This window comes from Panthera onca, chromosome A1, assembly GCF_046562875.1.
Source record: "Panthera onca isolate mPanOnc1 chromosome A1, mPanOnc1 haplotype 2, whole genome shotgun sequence".
Classification (NCBI taxonomy): Eukaryota; Metazoa; Chordata; class Mammalia; order Carnivora; family Felidae; genus Panthera; species Panthera onca.
The window spans coordinates 407,659-427,629 of NC_138339.1; the positions used below are offsets into that span (position 1 = coordinate 407,659).

Here is a 19,971-nt window from a genome sequence, read left to right on the forward strand (position 1 = left end):
GGTTTATGATCTGATGGTCCATTACAATGGATGTTTAGGGGCAGTGGGCGGCTCAGTGGGTTAAGCGTCGACTTCAGCTCAGGTCACGATCTCACGGTTCGTGATCTTGAGCCCCACGTCGGGCTTGCTGCTGTCCGCACAGAGCCCGCTTCGGATCCTCTGTCCCCCTCTGTCTCTCTGCTCCTCCCCTGCTCACGCTCTCTCTCAAAAGTGAATAAACATTAAAAAAAATTTTTAATGGAAGTTTAATAAATGATGTTGAAGAATATTTAGTGACATAAAGAGTTCTTACAAAGTAAAAAATACACATGTATATAATACGAGAACAGTCAGCATAGTCTTGTTTTTGTAAAATATACACAGGCTTGGAAAACACACTTGAAGGACACATGTGGAAACATTAACGGTGCTTTTCTCTGTGTGCTGGAATACTTAATCTTTGTTCTCCTGTATTTTGCATTTTTCCTCCAATGAATATGCGATACTTCAGGAAGCAGAAAACACGATTTCCCAAGCTTTCTTGATGCGTCCATGACGGCAGAAACACTGCCTCTGTGGTGCTGTCCTGCAGGGTGTGCGCAGAGGTCCACTGTCCAGCCTCAGGACCCGTGATCGGAGGAAGCAGTGGGTGTGTGGAGTGTGGGCCGCCCCGACAAGCCACTTCCCTCGGGCGGCGCCAGCCGAAGCCTCTTGTTGGCCTTTCTTCGCTTCTGAAGCAGGACGTGGGTTCGCTGTTTGTCAGTGTCTTGCCTGCACAAAGTCCCCCTCAGCGGACCTGGTGCGGTGACCACACCCTGGGCCTGGGATGTGCCCAAACCCGTAGAGAGGGGAGCGCGGGCAGTACCTGGAATGGGACCTGTGTCAGAGTCCCAGGACAACCCCGAAGTATTACCGAGTGTTCGCCAGTCTCAGTAAATGACTCGGCAGCACAAGGGCCCAGTGCGCGAGGTTGGAAGCTCTGCTCTGCTTAGCAGAGATGCGGTACCCTGTACCCCACCACCCTGTGTACACCCCCCTACACCACCCCCCCCCCCCCCCAGGCAGTGACATGCCACGTGACCTTGCCAAGGAGCCGGTCACATCTGGGGCGAGGGGCAGCAGAGGTGTTCCCACATACCAGGAGATGGAGGAGGAGAGGGTGACTCCACGGTTCTGGCTGGTTGGGGCAGATGCGACCGAGTCTTCCCTAAACCCTGCAGATCTCAAGTGCTCCTCCTGACGCTCAAAGGCCCTAGAGGGACTGACAGGCCACGAACCTCCGGGTCAGAGGGAGAACCACAAGCTCGGACCCCAGACGTCACCGGCCGCCTCCGAGTGACCCTCCGTGCGGGGTGTCCCGGTGGATTAGGCTCCCCACGGCCTGGTAGGCTTTCCTGGGGAGGGCACTGCTCTCAGCGAGGGCAGAGCAGGGGAGCTCAGAGACCAAGGGCCGAACCACCTCGCCCCGCCCCTCGCCCCGCCCCTCGCGGCTCCGCGGCCGCCCCACTGCGCAGGCGCGGACACAGGTGCGTGCCGTTTGAAAGTATGGCGCCTGCGGGCCCGTGGCTGGTGCTGTGTGAAGAGAAGATCCGGGAGAAGAGCGGCCTGGCGCCTCACCGCGACCTGTGTGCGTGGCAGTGACGGCGGGCAGGCTGGGGGCGCGAGCTTCCCGCCGCGGGGTGGGCGGACGGGGTCCGGCCAGAGACGCGGCACCCGGACCGCGTCTTCCTGAACCGTCGAAGGCGGGTGTGAGGTGGTGGGGAAAATGGGGTGGGAGCGAGGGGACCCGAGTGGGGGTGGGAGGCCCGAGTGGGGCCGGGGGGGCCGAGTGGGGCGCGCAGCCCGAGTGGGGTGGGGCCCGGAGTGGGGCGGGGGACCCCAGTGGGGTCGAGGGGGGGCCTAGTGGGGCGCGGGGCCCGAGTGGAGGTGGGGCCGCGAGTGGGGCGGGGGACCCCAGTGGGGTCGGGAGGGGCCCGAGTGGGGTGGGGTGCCCCACTGGGGTCAGGGGGGCCGAGTGGGGTGGGGGACCCCAGTGGGGTCGGGGGGGCTGAGTGGGGCGCGGGACCCGAGTGGGGCGCGGGGCCCGAGTGGGGTGGGGCCCGGAGTGGGGCGGGGGACCCCAGTGGGGTCGGGGGGGGGCCGAGTGGGGCGCGGGGCCCGAGTGGAGGTGGGGGGACCCAGTGGGGTCGGGGGGGCCGAGTGGGGCGCGGGGCCCGAGTGGGGCGGAGGACCCCAGTGGGGTCGGGAGGGGCCCGAGTGGAGTGGGGGACCCCAGTGGGGTCGGGGGGGCTGAGTGGGGCGCGGGACCCGATTGGAGGTGGGGCCCCGAGTGGGGCGCGGGGCCCGAGTGGGGTGGGGCCTGGAGTGGGGCGGGGGACCCCAGTGGGGTCGAGGGGGAGCCGAGTGGGGCGCGGGGCCCGAGTGGAGGTGGGGGGACCCAGTGGGGTCGGGGGGCCGAGTGGGGCGCGGGACCCGAGTGGGGCGGGGGACCCCAGTGGGGTCGGGGGGCGCCTAGTGGGGCGCGGGGCCCGAGTGGGGTGGGGGGGCCTTCTTTCACCCATAAATAAGGCGGTTCCAGGTTGGCTTTTAATAAAACCTTGAACCTGCAGTCTTCATTCCTGGGAAGACGCGCCCTCCGCCCCTGTCGCACAATTGTCTCCTGAGGTCTGGTCTCCCATCTCTCTGTGCTGCGGAGTTTTGTGTGTATATTCATGGGGGACATTGGTCGCTGGTTTTCTTTTTGTCCTGCTTGTCTCTGGTTTTGGCATCAAGGTAAAGCTGAGCACCTGAAATACGTTGGGAAGTGTTGCTTCCTCATGTGCATTCTAGAAGAGGTTGTGTAGATTTGGTGCTCTCTGAAACCATATAAGCCTTGAAGTTGTTGTTTTTTTTTTGTTGTTTTTTTTTAATGTTTCTTTCTGAGGGGGGCAGGGAGAGGGACAGAGGATCGGAAGCAGGCTCTGCACTGACAGCAGTGTGCCCCATAGGGGCTGGAACTCACAAACCCCCAGCTCACGATCTGAGTCGCCCAGGCGCCCCTGTATTTGAAGCTTTTAAATTATACATTCAGTTTCTCTGTCTGTTGTAAAACTATCCTTATTATCAGTTTCTTCTTGGGTGAGTTATGGTTGGGATTTGTAAAATTGATTGTTTTCTGGAAGTTGTTGAACTTACGTGTGTAGAGTTGTTTACTCCCTTGCCAGCCTCTTAAATGTTTTTGGGGTCTGTGGTGGTAACCCTTCTTCCATTCTTGATATTGTCATTTCTGTCTTCGATTTTAGACTTGGTAAAGGTTTGTCGATTGTATTAACCTTTTCAGTGAGTCAGCTTTTGGTTTGGTGGGTTTTTCTCCATTGTTTCCTAGTTTCAAATTTTATTGATTCTGTTCTTTATTATTTCTTTTTGTCTGCTCACTTTGCATTTAGTTTTCTCTTGTAGATTCTTGAGGTGAGAGTTTAGATTACTGATTTTATACTTTATAATTTAGTGACATAAGTTTTCCTCTAAGCACAGCTTTAGCTGCATTCACAAATTTTGTTATATGTTCGTTTTCATTAAGTACAGTGCATTTTTAGGTTTTCCTGGAGACGACTTCTCTTTGACCTGTGGACTGCTTGGGGGTGTGTTTTCTCATTGTGTGTTTGGAGATTTTCCTTTTTTCCCCTTCTTTTATTGATTCTAGTGTGATTCCATTATGGTCAGAGTACATACTCTGTGATTTTAATTCTTTTAAATTTGTTGAGGTTTGTTTTTGGTCCAGGATCTGGTTTATATTGGTGAATGTTCCAACTGCACCTGAAAAGAAAGTTGTTGGGTGGAGTATTATGTGAATATCAATTAGATCCTGTTGGCTGATGATGAGGTTTAGTTCTTCTGTATCTTTGTTGATTTTCTGTCTAGTGATTGTATTAGTTACTGGGAGGGAAGTGTTGAAGTCCATAACCGTAATTGTTGATTTCTCTGTTTCCCTTCATATGTTTTGACACTGTGCCTACATATTTAGGGTTTGAAGTGACCCTTGTAACATGTGTGCTATTGCTCTTTGTCCCTGATGATTTTCTTTGTTGAGGCATGTAGTGTAGCCACTGCAGCTTACTTTTGATTAGTGTTTGCAGGGCATATCTTTCCCCTCTATTTACTGTGTAATATTTAAACTTATCTATATCATTATATTTGCAGTGAGGTTCTTATAGGCAGTTTATAGTTGGTTCATTTTTATTTACTCTGCCAATCTCTTTTTTTCTAGTGTATTTAGACCATTTACATTTAATGGAATTGTTAATATAAGATAGTTGGAAGTATGCCATTTTATTATTTGTTTTCTGTTCTTTCCCTGTTCCTGCCTTCTGCCATTTGAGTATTTTTTTAGTGTTCCATTTTGACTTCTCTATTATATTTTTGAGCATATCTCTTTGTATACCTATTTTTAGTGGTTGCTCTATAAGTTACAGTGTATTATGTAATTTAACACAGTCTACCTGTGTGGACATTTTACCCCTTCCAGTGAAATGTAGAAACCTTACGCAATGTGTCCTTTGGTTTTATTATCCTTTATAATTTAGTGATCTTAAATATTTTCTTTGCATACCTTGAGAACCACATTAATCACTTTTTTCTTTTACAGTCATCCAAAATTGTAAATAACTCAGGAGGAAACATTTTTACTTACATGCTTACCTGTTTCATTATTCCTTCATTTCTGATGACCTAGGTTTTCTTCTTTTATCCTTCCTATTTATTTGAAGAGTTTTCTGTAGCAGTTGCCTTAGGGCAGGTGTACTCATGACAGATTCTCTGTGTGTTTCTTCATTTGAAAATATCTTTATTTCACTTCAGTACCTAAGATTGTTTTTGCTGGGTACAGGTTTCATGGTTGAAAGTTCTTTTCTTTCAGCACGTGGAAAATGTGGCTCTCCTTCCTTCACGCCTCCTTGGTTCTGAGGATAATCACCTGCCTTGTCAGTTGTTTTTTCTCTATGGGTAATGCCTTTTCTTTCTGGCTGTTTTCAAGATGCTTTCATTGTTTTTAATTTTTTTTTAATGTTTATTTATTTTTGAGAGAGACTGAGCGTGAGCAGGGGAGGGGCAGAGAGAGAGGGAGACACAGCTGTCAGCACAGAGCCTGATGTGGGGCTTGAACTCACAAACCACGAGATCATGATCTGAGCTGAAGTTGGACGCTTAACCAACTGAGCCACTCAGATGCCCCTCTTCCACTGTTTTTAGATTGTAGAAGTTTATTTCTGATGTATCTGGGCATGGCTTTTTTTTTTTTTTTTTTTGTCTTTATTCTGTTTGGGGTTTTCTCAGCTTCTTGAATATATAGCTTTATGTCTTTTGCCAAATTTGGTAAGTTTTCAGCCATTATTTCTGTAATTGCTAAACATTTTTCTTCTTAGTCATACTATCATTCTCTTCTTGGAACTCTAATTGGGACTGCATGGGGACTCATGACAGGAATGTTAGGTTTCTTTTTCCATGGGCCCCTGAGGCTCTGTTCATTCATTCTTTCTTTCTCTTCTTTTTTAAGTCTCTTTTCTCTCTGCTGGTCAGATAGGACAATTTTGACCAGTCTATCTTTGCATTCACTCTTTGAATTTTTTCTTCTGTTATCTCCATGCTGTTACTGAGCTGCTTCTGTGTGGTACTTTTGTTTTGGTTATTGTATTTTATGTTTCTGAAATTCCTATTTTTTTCTTCTTTATATCTTATGGGTTTTTTTTGCCAAGACTTCCTATCTTATCGTTTGTTTCAAGAGTGTTCATAATTGTTCATTAAAGTATTGCTTTAAAATTCTTGTTAAATAATTCTGTCCTGTCAGTGTTGGTGTTGATTGTTTTTCTATTTAAATTGAGATTTTTTTCAGGTTTTGGTCATTTTTTTGTTGTGTCATGGACATTTTGGGTGTTGAGAGACTTGTTTCTTATTTGAATCTTGTTACACATTATTGGCACTGAGCGGGCGCTGCCTTGTTCCTAAGGTAGTGGCCAGGCTCCTGTCACACACGCAGCCTCTGTAGATGCCTGTGGGGCCACCTCCTTGCAACCCAGGTGGTAATCCGCATCCTCTCACTCTGTCCCAGGGCTGGCCACTGTGCAAGGCCAGGTGTGTGGTGTGGTTTGTTTTTTTTTTTTTGTTTTTTTTGCTGGCTCTTGAGCTAGAGTGGGGCTGATTTCAGGAGACCTTCCTCCACCGCTGCCCCTTCCTGGTCCTTCTACCATGGGCAGCAGACTTATCCTTACTTTTCAGTCAGTGTCCATGGTGTCTGTGTGTCACCAGCTTCTTTGGCACTCATATTGGGCCATATGGGAGACAAAAAGGACCCCAAACCAGCACAGGGCCCTCACTGCTGGACTGTTTTCTTGAGGTCCCTAAACAGTTGGCCTTCTGTTCCCCACCCTCCAGATCTGTCTGGTGCTTGTTTTGTATATTGTTTTCCAGGCCACTTAGGTGTAGTACCTGAGTAGGAGTAGGGTGAAATGGGTCTACTCTGTCTTGTCTGGAAATGGAAGCCCACAAATCAATTTTAAATTTAATTAAGATGTGTTTTAAAACATAATTCTTCCTGGGAAAGTACTGGTGTGCTCAGACCCAAACTGTCTTTTTGATCACAGAAACTTATTTTTGTAGCAACGTTCATTTAATGGCTGCCATTCATTTAATGGCACGCAGAGGCATATGGTGCATAGAGCACACACTGTGCCCTTGCATGTAACTGGCAGGGAGTTGTCACGTTAGCTCACCATTGGTTTTCGAATTGTGATCCCTGCATGGGGGCTCCACAAGTGGGGGCCCAGTTAGGAAGATATTCCTGGTGGGAGAGTGTCTGAGGGGAGAAGCAGGGGTGTGGGGAGCAGGGCATGCGTGGGCATGGAGGCATTTTGGAGATAAACGTGAGCTGGAAGCTTGCATGCATTTCTCCTGTAGTATCAGTACTCAGACCTGGAGTTACATTGTTCTTGTGACTTTTCAGATTCTGAGGTTGCTGTAGCTCATTCTTTTTTTTTTTTAATGTTTTTTTTTTTTTTTAATGTTTATTTATTTTTGAGAGAGAGACAGACAGACAGACAGACACAGAATCTGAAGCAGGCTCCAGGCTCTGACCTGTCAGCACGGAGCCTGACGCAGGGCTGGAACTCACGGACCGTGAGATTATGACCTGAGCTGAAGTCGGCCGCTTAACCGGCTGAGCCACCCAGGTGCCCCTGCTGTAGCTCATTCTTATTACAGTAATATATTTTCACTGAAAAGGAAGGTGAAAATCTCATGATTTTTCTATTCTTAGCTGAACTTCGGTCATTATCTATTCCTGGAACTTACCAAGAAAAGATTACTCACCTAGGAAATTCTTTGATGAACTTAACTGGCCTGAAATCTTTAGATCTCTCACGCAACTCCTTGGTGAGTCTAGAGGTAAGTTTTAGGTTTTTTTCTTGAAAGAAATTTTATTGCTGTCAGTAGCAGTGGAAAGTACATTTATAGTAACAATGCAGTATGTTTTATAACTTTGCTTATAATGTATGTAGACCGTACACTTAACAACGGTTGTAATATTGCGTTGTTTTTCTTGTGTTCGTTATGAGCTGTAGATTTCATACACATCTCATTACACCTTTAAACTACTTTGACAACTGAAACTCATATCTCCGATGAAGACGGCTGTATCTTTAAAGGCAATAAAATAGGGGCGCCTGGGTGGCGCAGTCGGTTAAGCGTCCGACTTCAGCCAGGTCACGATCTCGCGGTCCGTGAGTTCGAGCCCCGCGTCGGGCTCTGGGCTGACGGCTCGGAGCCTGGAGCCTGTTTCCGATTCTGTGTCTCCCTCTCTCTCTGCCCCTCCCCCGTTCATGCTCTGTCTCTCTCTGTCCCAAAAATAAAAAAAAAAATAAAAAAAAATAATAATAAAAAAAAAAAGGCAATAAAATAAGGCCCGAAAGACTAGTGTTTGTGGCCTGGTCACTGTCCATCCCTGTCTCAGCTCTGTTTTTTTCCATCCACATTCTGCACTTCACGTCTGGCCTCAGACCCTTAAGTGGCAGTGCCGTGTGTGCAGGGCATCCTGGGAAGCCCTTGGTCCTGGTGAGGGAGTGAGAAATCACCCAGGTGGTGGCAGGGGGGGAATTGTGTAAACACTGCCCACGACTTCCTGGAGAGGAGGCTTCTGCCTCACGTTATGGAGAGCGCTTGGAGCCTGGCCGGCGTCACCCGGGAGTTTCAGTCCAGGGCACACCCAGGGCCGGCCCGTTGTTCAACCTCCCCGGGCTGTTTTCTAATCTGTAGAATTGGAGCAGTAACAGTTCTTAGTGTGTGGGGTTGTGTGCGGATTGAATGACGTTGTGAGAACTCCGCAGATACGGGCTGTCCTCCGCGGTCTGCGCTGCTGCAGACGTGGCATCCCGAACCTGCACGGCACGGAGCGCCTTCCGTCTTTGTGCTCCTCCTGGCAGTGCCATGTGGTCGCTTGCGGGTGCCTCTGTTAGGTTGGTGTTGGTTCGTATCGATGGCCCGTCTCGCTGTTTATTTTTCAAAGCATAAACTAATGCTGCGTTTTGCCCCGTTGGCAGGGCATTCAGTACCTGACTGCGCTGGAAAGCCTCAGTCTCTACTACAACTGCATCTCCTCGTTGGCCGAAGTGCTTCAGCTCCACGCCTTGACGGAGCTTACAGACGTGGACCTCCGGCTGAACCCTGTGGTGAAGAACGAGTCTGATTACCGCCTTTTTGTCGTGCACATGCTCCCGAAGCTCAGGCAGCTGGGTAGGCGCCACGGCTGTGCTCACACCCTTGCTCATGGGAGCCCTAATAGGTGTTTTGTGCTCTCAGAAGTTGACTTTCTACTCCCCTGGTGGAGTCCCTGTGTCTGCCAGCGTGAGTCTCGGAGCGCTGCCTGGGGGGATGGCCAGGAACTCTGGCCACAGACACCTGCCGGGGGGGCCGTGAGCACAGGTGTGGGCCAGGCTGCTCTGTCCCTTTCTGGCCCTCCAGTTTCTAGGTGATTGGCTTGGACGTGTTCTCTGAACATCCGGTGCCATTTCCGTGCGTGACTCCCTGGGCTTCATCTCAGGCTCAGCCAGGCGGTTGGATTTTACCTTGTTTCACATCTGCCTAGAAGGTTGTAGGAAGAGAGGTTCGTGTGCCCTCCCCTCCCCCAGGTGATAGCGATGGGAGAGTGTGAGGTCCTGTTGGCAGGTGTAGCTACCCACCGGCTTAGTAGCCCACGTCCCTAAAAGAAACAGATCTTTGTGTCAGGCTTGCAGGCAGAGCTCCCAGGGTGCCCAGTGGTCGTACCAGCTGGGAGGTTCATGCTTGGGGAAGCCATCCATAGCGGCACCTTCCCACCCACCTGCCCGGCTACCAGGAGTTGTCTTTGCCATGAACATTCTCGCCGGTGGCACTGCTGATGCTCCCCGTGTTGCACCTCCAGTGAGAGAGCTGGAGTGTGAGCACCAGGGCACGCGGAGCATGAAGAAGGAGAAGGAGCCTTGTATGCTCAATCCTTCTCCTCCATGAAGGGAGCTAAGTGCTGGGTATTGGGGGTGTGGGAATGTCTGCGTGAAGGGCAGTGTTGTTCTGTGTCCCCAGTGATGACAGTGCATCCTCAATCCTGAGGGCCAGTGCGCTGTTTGTTGAGGCTGAGGGGCAGTTGGGGTGTGCCTCCACGAAATGCTCTTTGGGAGGCAGCTTTGGAACTTAACCATTTGTGACGTTAGTTCTGTGGTAGGATGTGTGAAAAGTTGCACAGCATTGACTTTTAGTATTGGGAACCATCTGACTCTCAGGTTTTCTGGGGGGAGACCCAGCAGTAACAAGTGAGCAGAGGCCTTCTGGGGCTCAGGGCTCATGTGTGGGGACAGTTGAAACTCCGGATCTGAGGATGCACACCCTAGGCCCAGACACACAGCCACCACATTCACTCTTCAGCATGTTCAGGATTCTCATCCACGGAGACATCTCAGATGTGCTCAGTGTGGTTCCAGAACCTCATCCAGCACCGAGAACGTGCATAGAAAGGAGGTAGACGTGCCGAGAAAGACGTGCCTGTGTGTCAACTTGCATGTGTATTTCTTTTCCCACGGGCAGCAGCCGGCCTCCACAGTAGTGTCTGAGGAGTAGCTTTACGGGAGGAGGCTGACCCTCTTGGAATCGGTATTTGTCATCTGGGAAACCAAGTGTAGCCACCAGAGCCCAGCATTCCTTTACTGGGTCTACCCAGTACTTAACAGGGGATGCTTGTGGCAGGCCTGGCCCCAGGGGATGGAAGGTCCCTGAGCCAGGGGTGGCAGTGCTGGTCCCATGCAGTGTGCTACAGGGTGGGTGACGGGGGCACCTTCATTCCCAAGGGAAGGGTGATGCGCTTCAAGGCTGCTAGGAGGTGCCCCTGTGGGGCTGGGTCGTTGGGGGCCTGTCACCTGCTTCTTGGTGGTGTTTGCTAGTTCTCTGGCATCTTCTCCCTAGATGATCGTCCCGTGAGAGAGAGCGAGCGGAAAGCATCCCAGTTGCATTTTGTATCGGAGGAATCACTGGACTCAAAGGAGAGCTTCCCAGCTGTTTTAAGAGTTGGAAGGTATGAACAGAAGTGGTATTTGAACATTGAGAGAAGCTGTTCAGACTTGCCTGTTGATAGAATGTTTACCTAAAAGATAGGAGCTTCTTTGTGTGCTGATTGCCACTTCAAGGGCAGACGTGCAAAGGAGGAAAGAAGAAATGCTCAGGTACCAACGGGGGCTCAAGGAAATGGTGGTGGGACGGGGGACTTCTCCCCCTGTTGTCCACGTTTTCCATATTTATTTTATAATATTAAAATGTTTATTAAAGTAGTAACATGTAGGGGCGCCTGGGTGGCTCAGTCGGTTGAGCATCCAACTTCGGCTTGGGTCATGATCTCACGGTTTGTGGGTTCGAGCCCCACGTCGGGCTCTGTGCTGACAGCTCAGAGCCTGGAGCCTGCTTTGGATTCTGTTTCTCCCTCTGTCTTTTTCTCTGCCTGTTCCCCACTTGTGGCTCTGTCTCTCCCTCAAAAATAAATTTAAAAATGTAAAAAATAAACAAATAAATAAATAATTAAAAAAAAAAATAAAGTAGTAACATGTAAAGTCAAGTAGCGATAGGAAGTCACAGCATCTTGTCTCCTCCTTGGCCTGTCCCTCAGAGGCAGCCACTGCTTACTTTCGTGGTTGTTTCCTGCTTGAGTTACTTTCTCATCTCCAGACAGTACAAACACGCCACCTTTTATGCGTGTGAGCGCTTTAAGCGGTAGCTGACTGCTGACTGTCACAGCCCCTTCCTCCCCAACCCCAGTGCTCACGGCCTGTGGAGTACGATCCTTCCCATGTTCTCTGTGGTCAGTGCTGGCGGTGCCGTATGTAGTTGTGCCGTGGGAGTGGGATCCTATGCCTGCCCATGCCCCACATCTGTGCCACCTCCCCGCGGCTGCATTGCTGTGTTTAATGTACACTGTGATGGTTGGTAGTATTTAAATGTGTCCTGAGACCATAAAATGTCTTCGTGGTTTGTGGGTTGATTTTAAAAAAAAATTTTTTTAATGTCTCTTTATTTCTGAGAGAGAGAGAGAGAGAGAGAGAGAGACAGAGTGTAAGCAGGGGAGGGGCAGAGAGAAAGGGAGACACAGAATCCAAAGCAGGCTCCAGGCTCTGAGCTATCAGCACAGAGCCCGACGTGGGGCTCGAACCTACAAACCACGAGATCGTGACCTGAGCTGAAGTCAGACTCCCGACTGAGCCACCCAGGCACCCCTGTGGGTTGATTTTAAGGGGCAAAAATCAATACACTATGTTTACATTGCTTATAATGTGCTAGAAATTACATGATCTTGTACACCATTTTGTTTTGTCTGAAGCTTTTAATGGTTTTCTTTTTCTTGCATTATATGCTTTAGCTCATCCCTAAATTCCTGTAATGTAGGGGTTACCAATTCTTTTTTGAAAAGGGCCGGAGAGTGAATACTTTTGGTTCTGTGGACCGACCATATGATCTCTTCCTCAATTTTTGAACTCTGCCTTTGTAGCATGAAAGCAGCTATAGGCAATATTTAAATGGATGACTGTGTTCCAGTAAAACTTTATTTACAAAAATAGGCAATGGGTTAGATTTGACCTTGTGGGCCATATTTTGCCAGTTTCTGTTCTGATTTCTCAAGATCGATTCCAAATCCTTGGGGTCTCCTGTTCCCTCAGATACCTACACTGTCGCCATCTTCTCCTCACTTCCCCATTAAAACTAGATTAATTACTGTGTAGACAGCTGCTCCCAGTACCCTGTGCAGTGGTCTGGATGTTTGTGGCCCCCCCAAATTCATGTGTTGAAATCCTAACCCCTAGATGACTGTGTTAGGAGGTAGGGCCTCTGAGAGGTGATTAAGTCATAAAGATGGAGACTCATGAATGGGTCTGGTGACTGTTACAAAAAGAGTTTCCTAGCCCCTTTGTCCATGTGAGAGATGGAGTCCGGTGGTGCCAGACCTCTAACTTTGTTCTCCTTCAGTATTTTGTTCGTTTTCCTGGGTCTCTTGCTTTTCTGTGTAAACTATCGGTTTGTTGAGATTTTGACTGGGATTGCAGTGAATCTGTAGATTGAGCTGGGAAGAGCTGACACCTTGACAATATTGAGTCTTCCTCTCTGTGAGCGTAGAATGTCCATTCATTTAGTTCTTTGATTTCATTATCAGAGGTTTGTAGCTTTCCTCAAACAGATCTTGTACATGTTTTGTTAGATTATATTTGATATGTCATTTTTTTGTGCTATTGTAAGTGGCACTGCCTTTTTTTCATTTCAAATTCCAGTTGTTCATTACTGGTATGTAGTAAGTGGTTGACTTTTGTATATTAACCTTATGCATTAGTTTCCTAGAGCTGATGTAAAAGTACCACAAACGGGGTGGCTTAAAATAACAGAAATTTGTTGTCTCACAGTTGTTAAGGGTAGAAGTCTGAAATCAAGGTGTTGGTGACTTGATTCTTTGTGGAGGCTGTAAGGGAGAATCTATTCCATGATTCTGGTGGTTCTTCTGGCTTCTGATGGTTTGCTGGAAATCTTTGGTGTTCCTTGTCTTGCAGATGTATCTCTCCAGTCCTCTTTATATGGCTCTTCTCCCTGTGTCTTTTCATGTAATCTCCCCTTTTGCATGTTTGTTTCTGTGTCCCAGTTTCCCCAAAAGATACCAGTCGGGTTGGATTAGGGCCCACCCCAATCTCCTATTAACTTGATTACCTCTGTAAAGACCCCATTTCCAATTAAGGTCATGTTCTGAGGTATAGGGTATTGGGACTTCATATCTTTTGGCGGCAGGGGGGGGCGGGGGTGGGGGGCGGCAGGGAATACAATGCAACTTATAACTCCTTGTATTTTGCAGCCTTGCTATATAACCACTTGTTAGATCCAGGAGGTTTTTTCCTTTCTTGTTTTTGGTTGATTCTTTGGGATTTTCTATAGACAATCATGTATCTGTGAACAGAGACAACTTTATCTCTTCCTTCTCAATCTGTATATATTTTATTTCCTTTTCTTATTGCATTAGTGGGACTTCCAATATGATGTTTAAAAGAAGGAATGAGAGGGGACACCTTTCCTTGTCCTGATCTTAGCAAAGAAGCATCTAGTTTCTCACCATTGAGGGGGATGTTAGCTGCAGGTTTTTGTAGATGTTCTTTATCCAGTTGAGGAGTTCCCCTCTATTTGTAGTTTGCTCATCATTTTCATCAGGAATGGATGTGGGTTTTGTCAAATGCTTTTTCTGTATCTATTGATATGAGCATATGAGTTTTCTTTTTTAGTCTGTTGATGTGATGATTGCATTAATTTTCAAATGTTGACCTAGCCTTGCATATCTGGAATAAATCCCACTTGGTTGTGGTGAGTTAATTTTTTTTATACATTGTTGGATACAGTTTGCTAATATTTTGTTGAGGATTTTTGCATCTGTATTCATGAGAGATATTGGTCTATAGTTTTCTTGCATATTAAAATAAGGCTGGCCACATAGAATAAGTTAGGAAGTATTCTGTCTGTATCTGTCTTCTGGAAGAGATTATAGAGAATTGCTATAGTTTTTTTTCTTTAAATGTTTGGTGGAATTCACCAGTGAACCCATCTGAACCTAGTTTCAGAGGACTATTATTGATTTTGTGTCTTTAATATATATGTCCATTCAGGTTATCCATTTCTCCTTGTGTGAATTTTGTTAGATTAGTACATTTCCAGGAACTGGTCTGATTAGATTATCAAATTTGTGGGTGTAGAGTTCTTCATAGTATTCCTTTATTATCCTTTTGATGTCCATGGGATCTGTCATTGTGACCCCTCTTTCACTTCTGACATTAGTAATTTGTCTCTCTTTTTTTTTTTCTTAATTAACCTGGTACTGAGGTTTTTCAATTTTATTGATCTCTTTGAAGAACTAACTTTTGGTTTTTGTTGATTTTTCTGTGTTGATTTCCTGTTTTCAGTATCACTGATTTCTGCTCTGATTTTTATTATTTCTTTACTTCTGCTTTCTTTGGATTTAATTGGCTCTTTGTCTAATTTCCTAAGGTGGAAGGTTAGATTATTGATTTTAGATTTTACTATTTTTCTAATATATGCATTCAATGCTGTGAATTTCATTCTAAGTATTGCTTTCACTGCATCCCACAAATTTTGATAAGGTGTATTTTCATTTAATTCGAAATATTTTTAAATTTCTCTGGAGATTTCTTTTTTGACTCATGTCATACATTATTTAGGAGTTTGCTCTTTATTATGTTTTTTTAAATATTTATTTTTTGGGGCGCCTGGGTGGCGCAGTCGGTTAAGCGTCCGACTTCAGCCAGGTCACGATCTCACGGTCCGTGAGTTCGAGCCCCGCGTCAGGCTCTGAGCCCCGCGTCAGGCGCTGGGCTGATGGCTCGGAGCCTGGAGCCTGTTTCCGATTCTGTGTCTCCCTCTCTCTCTCTGCCCCTCCCCCGTTCATGCTCTGTCTCTCTCTGTCCCAAAAATAAATAAAAAACGTTGGAAAAAAAAAAAATTTAAAAAAATAAATAAATAAATAAATAAATATTTATTTTTGAGAGAGAGGGAGAGATCGATTGCACGCAGGGGAGGGGCAGAGAGAGGGAAGACAGAGAATCCCAAGCAGGCTCCATGCTGTCAGTGCAGAGCCTGGCACAGAGCTCGAACTCATGAACTGTGAGATCATGACCTGAGCTGAAATCAAGAGTTGGACACTTAACTGACTGAGCTATCCAGGCGCCCCAGGAATTTACTCTTTAATCTCCCAAGTATTTAGGATTTTCCATTTTTCTTTCTGTTATCAATTACTGGTAGTCTGAGAGCAGATACTCTATGAATTCTCCTCTTTTAAATTTGTGAAGATTTGTTTTATGGCTCACAGTGTGATTTATCTAAGTTGAATAGAAGCTTGAGAAGAATGTGTAATTCTGCTATTGTTGGATGACGTGGTCTATAGACGTCAGTATATCCAGTTGATTGATGGTACTGTTGACTTCAGCCGTGTCCTTACTGATTTTCTGCCTGCCAGGTCTGCCCATTTCTGATATAGGAGTGCTGGAGTCTCCGGCTGTGGTGGTGGACTCATCTATTTCTCCTTGCAGTTCTGTCAGTTTTGTCTCATGTATTTTGATGCTCTGTTGTTAGGTGTATACAGGTTAAGTAAGGGCTTTAAATTCCTCTTGTAGAATTGATCCCTTATCTTTATGTAATGCCCCTTGTATCCCTGTAACTTTCCTTGCTTTGAAGTCAGCTCCATCTGAAATTAATGTAGCTGTTCCTGCATTCTCTCTAGTAGCATCAGGATGATGTATTTGTCATTGTCATTGTCCCTTTACTTTTGATCCATATATGCCTTTATATTTAAAATGGGTTTCTTGTAGACAACGTATAGTTGGATCTTGTTTTTTGATCCTTGTTGAATCTCTCTTAATCGGAACATTTAGACCATTGATGTTTAAAGTGGTTATTGATACAGTTGGATTCATATCTACCATATTCATTCCTGTTTTCTCTGTTCCTGTTCTGCTTTGTTTCTTCCTTTTGTGCTTCTAAACAAGCATGTTACACCATTCTATTTTCTCTCCTTTGTTAGCATCTCAGTTATATTTTTGCTTTTTTAGTGGTTGCCCTAGAGTATGAAGTAGACCTTTACAGCTAGTCCAAGTCCTCTTTCAAGTAACACTGCACTGCTTCCCAGGCAGTGGAAATACCTCATACTAACAAAACATTCTTAACTCCACCCTCCTGTCCCTTGTATCGGTGCCATCATTGATTTCATTGATGAATAAGCTATAACTGCATGTAATACATGGGCATCCATAATCAGATACTACATTGTTGCTGGTACTTCAGACTTTCATCTGTTAGATCAGTCCTCTTCCTTTCTTTTTTTTAATGCTTATTTATTTTTGAGAGAGAGAGAAGGAGAGAAAGAGAGCGTGAGTTGGGGAGGGGCAGAGAGAAAAGGAGACACAGAATCTGAAACAGGCTCCAGGCTCTGAGCTGTCAGCACAGAGCCCAACATGGGGCTCAAACCCACGGACCATGAGATCATGACCTGAGCCAAAGTCGGGTGCTCAACCGACTGAGCCACCCAGGTGCCCCAGTGCCCTTCCTTTCTATGTAGATCTGAGTTTCTTTCCTGCATCATTCTTTTCTCTAAAGAACTTCTAACATTTCTCACAAGGTAAGTCTACTGGCAACATATTGCAGTTTCTGTTTATCTGAGGAAGTCTTTATTTCTCCTCCACTTTTGAAGGATAATCTTGCAGGTTACCAAATTCTGGGGTGGTAGCTTTTTCTCTCAACAGTTGAAATGCTTCACTCTTTTGCTGCTTGTGTGGTGTCTGAGGAAAAGCCAGATGTAATTCCTATATTTCTTGCTCTATACATAAAGTGTTTTTCCCTTTGCCTTATTTCAGCCTTTTTTTACTTTTTCTTTTTCTTTTTTTTTTTTTTTTTTTTTCCAGTTTGAATATGATATTCCTTGACGTAAATTTTTGGTTGTTTACTCTGCCAGTGTTCTCTGAGCTTCCTGGATCTGTGGTTTGGTGTCTGACATTAATTTACAGAAATTTTCAGGCTTTAAATATTTTCTCTGTTCCTTTTTTCTCTTCTCTTTCTGATGTTCTCAAGAAGCATGTGTTACACCTTTCGTGGTTTGTCCCTCATTTCTTGAGTATTCTCTTCTGGGTTTTTTCAATCTTTTTCTTTGTTTTTCAGTTTTGGAGGATTCTTTTGAGCTATCCTTGGGCTCAGACACTCTTCCCTTGGCTGTGTCCAGACTTCTGATGAGCCCATCAGAGGCTTCTTCATTTCTCTTCTTTGATCTCTAGTATGTCTTTTGATTCTTAGAGAATTTCCAGCTCTCTGCTTAAATTTCCCACATGTTCTTGTATATTGTCTGCTTTCTTCATTAGACCTCAGTATTATTACTTGTAGTTGTTTTAAAGCCTAGTCTGGTAATGTCAGCAATTCTGCTATATCAGTTCTAATGCTTACTCTTCTTTTTCAAGATTGTTTACCATTTGGCATCCCTTGAGGTCCCAGATGCATTTTATGATGTATTTTTTCCATTTCTGCAAAAAACGTCACTGGGATTTTGATAGGGATTGCACTGGTTCTGTAGGTTGCTTTGGGGACTAGTGACATTTTAACAATGTTAAATCTTCCAGTCCATGAAGATGGGGTGTCTTTCCACTTATTTATGTCTTTAATTTTTTCCACCAATATTCTGTAGCTTACCTAGTCCTTGACCATCTAGAGACTGAACTGTTGTGGCGTTTAGAGCTCAGAGGGTCTTATAGGTGACCCAGTGGAACCTTGTGATCCATATGGAGACCCCCAAGGCAGAAGTGTGTCAGGTGTCCGGTTTCTGTGGGCAGACCAGAAAAAGAACCCAAGACCCCTTCCCTCTGCAGTGAGCTGGAAAACTCTCAGAAAATAGTGAACAGTATTGACTTCTTAAAGTATGATCAGGTATCACAGAGTCAGTGTTCATAGTAGGTGATTATTATCTTGAAGAGATTTCATAAGCTGCCTTGTTGGAAATGAATTCCCTTCATGTGTGTTCACCTTCATGTGCGGGGGGGTCACCATTGGTAGGATGTCGTATCTAAAACACCTCATATTCAGTCAGTGTGGAGAGGTTTTCACTTAATGTAAAAATAGAAATTTCAAACACCATTCGCTTTAACTTTCTTGATCAAATGCATCACATCATGGATACGCTAGGAGGAGAACACACTAGGGGATTTCAGAACAGGAGCTTTCTGGAACTTTCATTCTTGAACAGACCCGACTGGGATGTTGGGATGGCATGGAGACATCACATGACCTTCTTTTCATCACCCAGTGTCCTGGGGAAGCCCTGTGCTGACTTCTGCAATAGAGGCACCCAGAACCATTTTCTTCAGTGCACCAGCTCCTCCCTGGAGACCTTGTGGCCCCGCTGATAGAGCACCCATCTTCCTTCACAGGGTCTGCGTGGGCTGGAGCATGATGCTGGCTTGAACGACAGCACTGAGTTTGCTTTTCCTTGCAGACCACGCCACTCTAGGGCCACGTGCGCTGATCCCTCGGCCAAGAAATGCTTGGTAATGGACGCAGATGATGAGGCGGTCCTGAACCTCATTGCTGAGTGCGAGTGGGACTTGAGCAACCCTCCTGGGAGCACAAGCTCCGGCCAGAGGGGGCGAGAGGCCAACCTCCCTAGTTCCCAAGGTAGGCTGCTACTCTACCACAAAGGCCCAGTGGGCCAGCCTGTTCCGGGGTTCTGGTAATTACTGGCTTCCAGACACACAGTTGTGCTTTCTAGAAAACTCACCTTTAAGTACAGAATCTTCATGAAGGCTTTGTGAACTTGTAAATACCAGTAGTTTGGATTATAGACTTGTGACAGAAAATATCAGTATAATTGGGCGTATAGTTCTACGGTGTGGTTGTGGAAGTTGTGTCCTTCCTCAGATCGACTTCAACTACACAGGAGACCCAAAAGGTCAAAGCAGACAGGAGGGTAAAGTGTCCTGTGGCTGGTGAGACTACTGTCCATCTGTACCACGAGTGGGTGTTCCCTTAGCTTAGGAGACACTGAGCGCTCAGGCTGCCAGGTTCAGAACTTTAGACCGGACGAGGATATTGTGAAGTCTTTATAGCATGTGAGTTTCTTCAAGGGCTTTGCTCAGGGCCTCTGTTTTCCGCCAGGGCTTGTGTCCGTGCTGTGGCTCTGCTTCTTCTCCTGTTAGGAGTTTCTGAGAGCTTTTCATGAAGACGGCAATAGGTTGAGGCATCAGTTGGGGCTGAAACCCCAGGACTCACCTGCTGGTGCGAGGACATCTGCCCATTGGGTGTCCTCGCCGGCTCCGCGTTGTCAGTCTTGTCAGTTCCGGCTCCTCAGGCAGCGCGGTGGTGTTCCTTATGGTTCTAACACGTGCTTTCCTGAGGACTCTGATGGGCAGGTTTTCAGGGCCACTTGTCTGCTGAGACACTTGTGTTCAAGCCTCTTCCCCTCCCATTTTTCGCTTCTTAGTGCCAGGTCATGAGAGCTCGTTCTCTGTGGCTTTTTTCATACAAGCCCTTTCTCAGATGCAGGTACCGCAGACCTCTCCTGTTCTGTGGCTTGCCGTTTCTTTGCCTGACGTGCTCGGAAGAGCAGAAGTTCTCAGTGGAGTCTGCCTGTCGATTCTGTTTTTTATATGGTTTGTGCTTTTTGGTGTCCTGTGAAGAAATCTTTGTCCACCCCGTGCTTGTGAAGGAACCATCTTCTCACTCAGTACCATGGCACATCTGTTAGCTCAGCTGACTCGAGTCTCTTTCTAGATTCTGTGTGGTGTTCTGTTGGTTGTCGAGTCTTTGTACCGGTACCAGCTGTGCAGTAAGTGCTGAGGTCAGGCGTCTGCGGCACCTGCTGCTGTCACTGCGGGGCTGGCTGCTCAGTCACCTTTTTCTTATTTAATTGTGTACTCTGTAGCCATCATACACTGTCATAAG

The 19,971-nt window shown here is 46.6% G+C and overlaps 1 protein-coding gene and 1 long non-coding RNA gene across 6 annotated transcripts in view; one reads left to right on the plus strand and one right to left on the minus strand.

Annotated features, from left to right (window-relative positions):
• Positions 1–228: 228 nt before the first annotated feature.
• Positions 229–1,256, minus strand: LOC132680631 (uncharacterized). Its single transcript, XR_009610637.2, has 2 exons — positions 1,118–1,256; positions 229–844 (listed from the first exon to the last, which is right to left on the minus strand). It is a non-coding gene; the product is annotated as an uncharacterized LOC132680631 (long non-coding RNA).
• Positions 1,257–1,444: 188 nt separating this feature from the next.
• CEP72 (centrosomal protein 72) overlaps positions 1,445–19,971 on the plus strand; it is a 36,668-nt gene continuing 18,141 nt past the window's right edge. For 3 of the 5 annotated variants that reach the window (XR_009610636.3, XM_060634276.3, XM_060634279.3), the window contains exons 1-5: positions 1,445–1,606; positions 7,265–7,392; positions 8,544–8,736; positions 10,435–10,543; positions 18,527–18,705. Coding sequence is in view for 4 of the 5 variants with exons in the window: in XM_060634276.3 (XP_060490259.3) it covers positions 1,525–1,606; positions 7,265–7,392; positions 8,544–8,736; positions 10,435–10,543; positions 18,527–18,705 (691 nt within the window). In the remaining variant the exon portion in view is untranslated. Of the gene's footprint in view, positions 1,607–1,637; positions 1,733–7,264; positions 7,393–8,543; positions 8,737–10,434; positions 10,544–18,526; positions 18,706–19,971 lie in introns of those variants that run through there. The other 2 variants (XM_060634277.3, XM_060634278.3) reach the window with 2 other exon arrangements.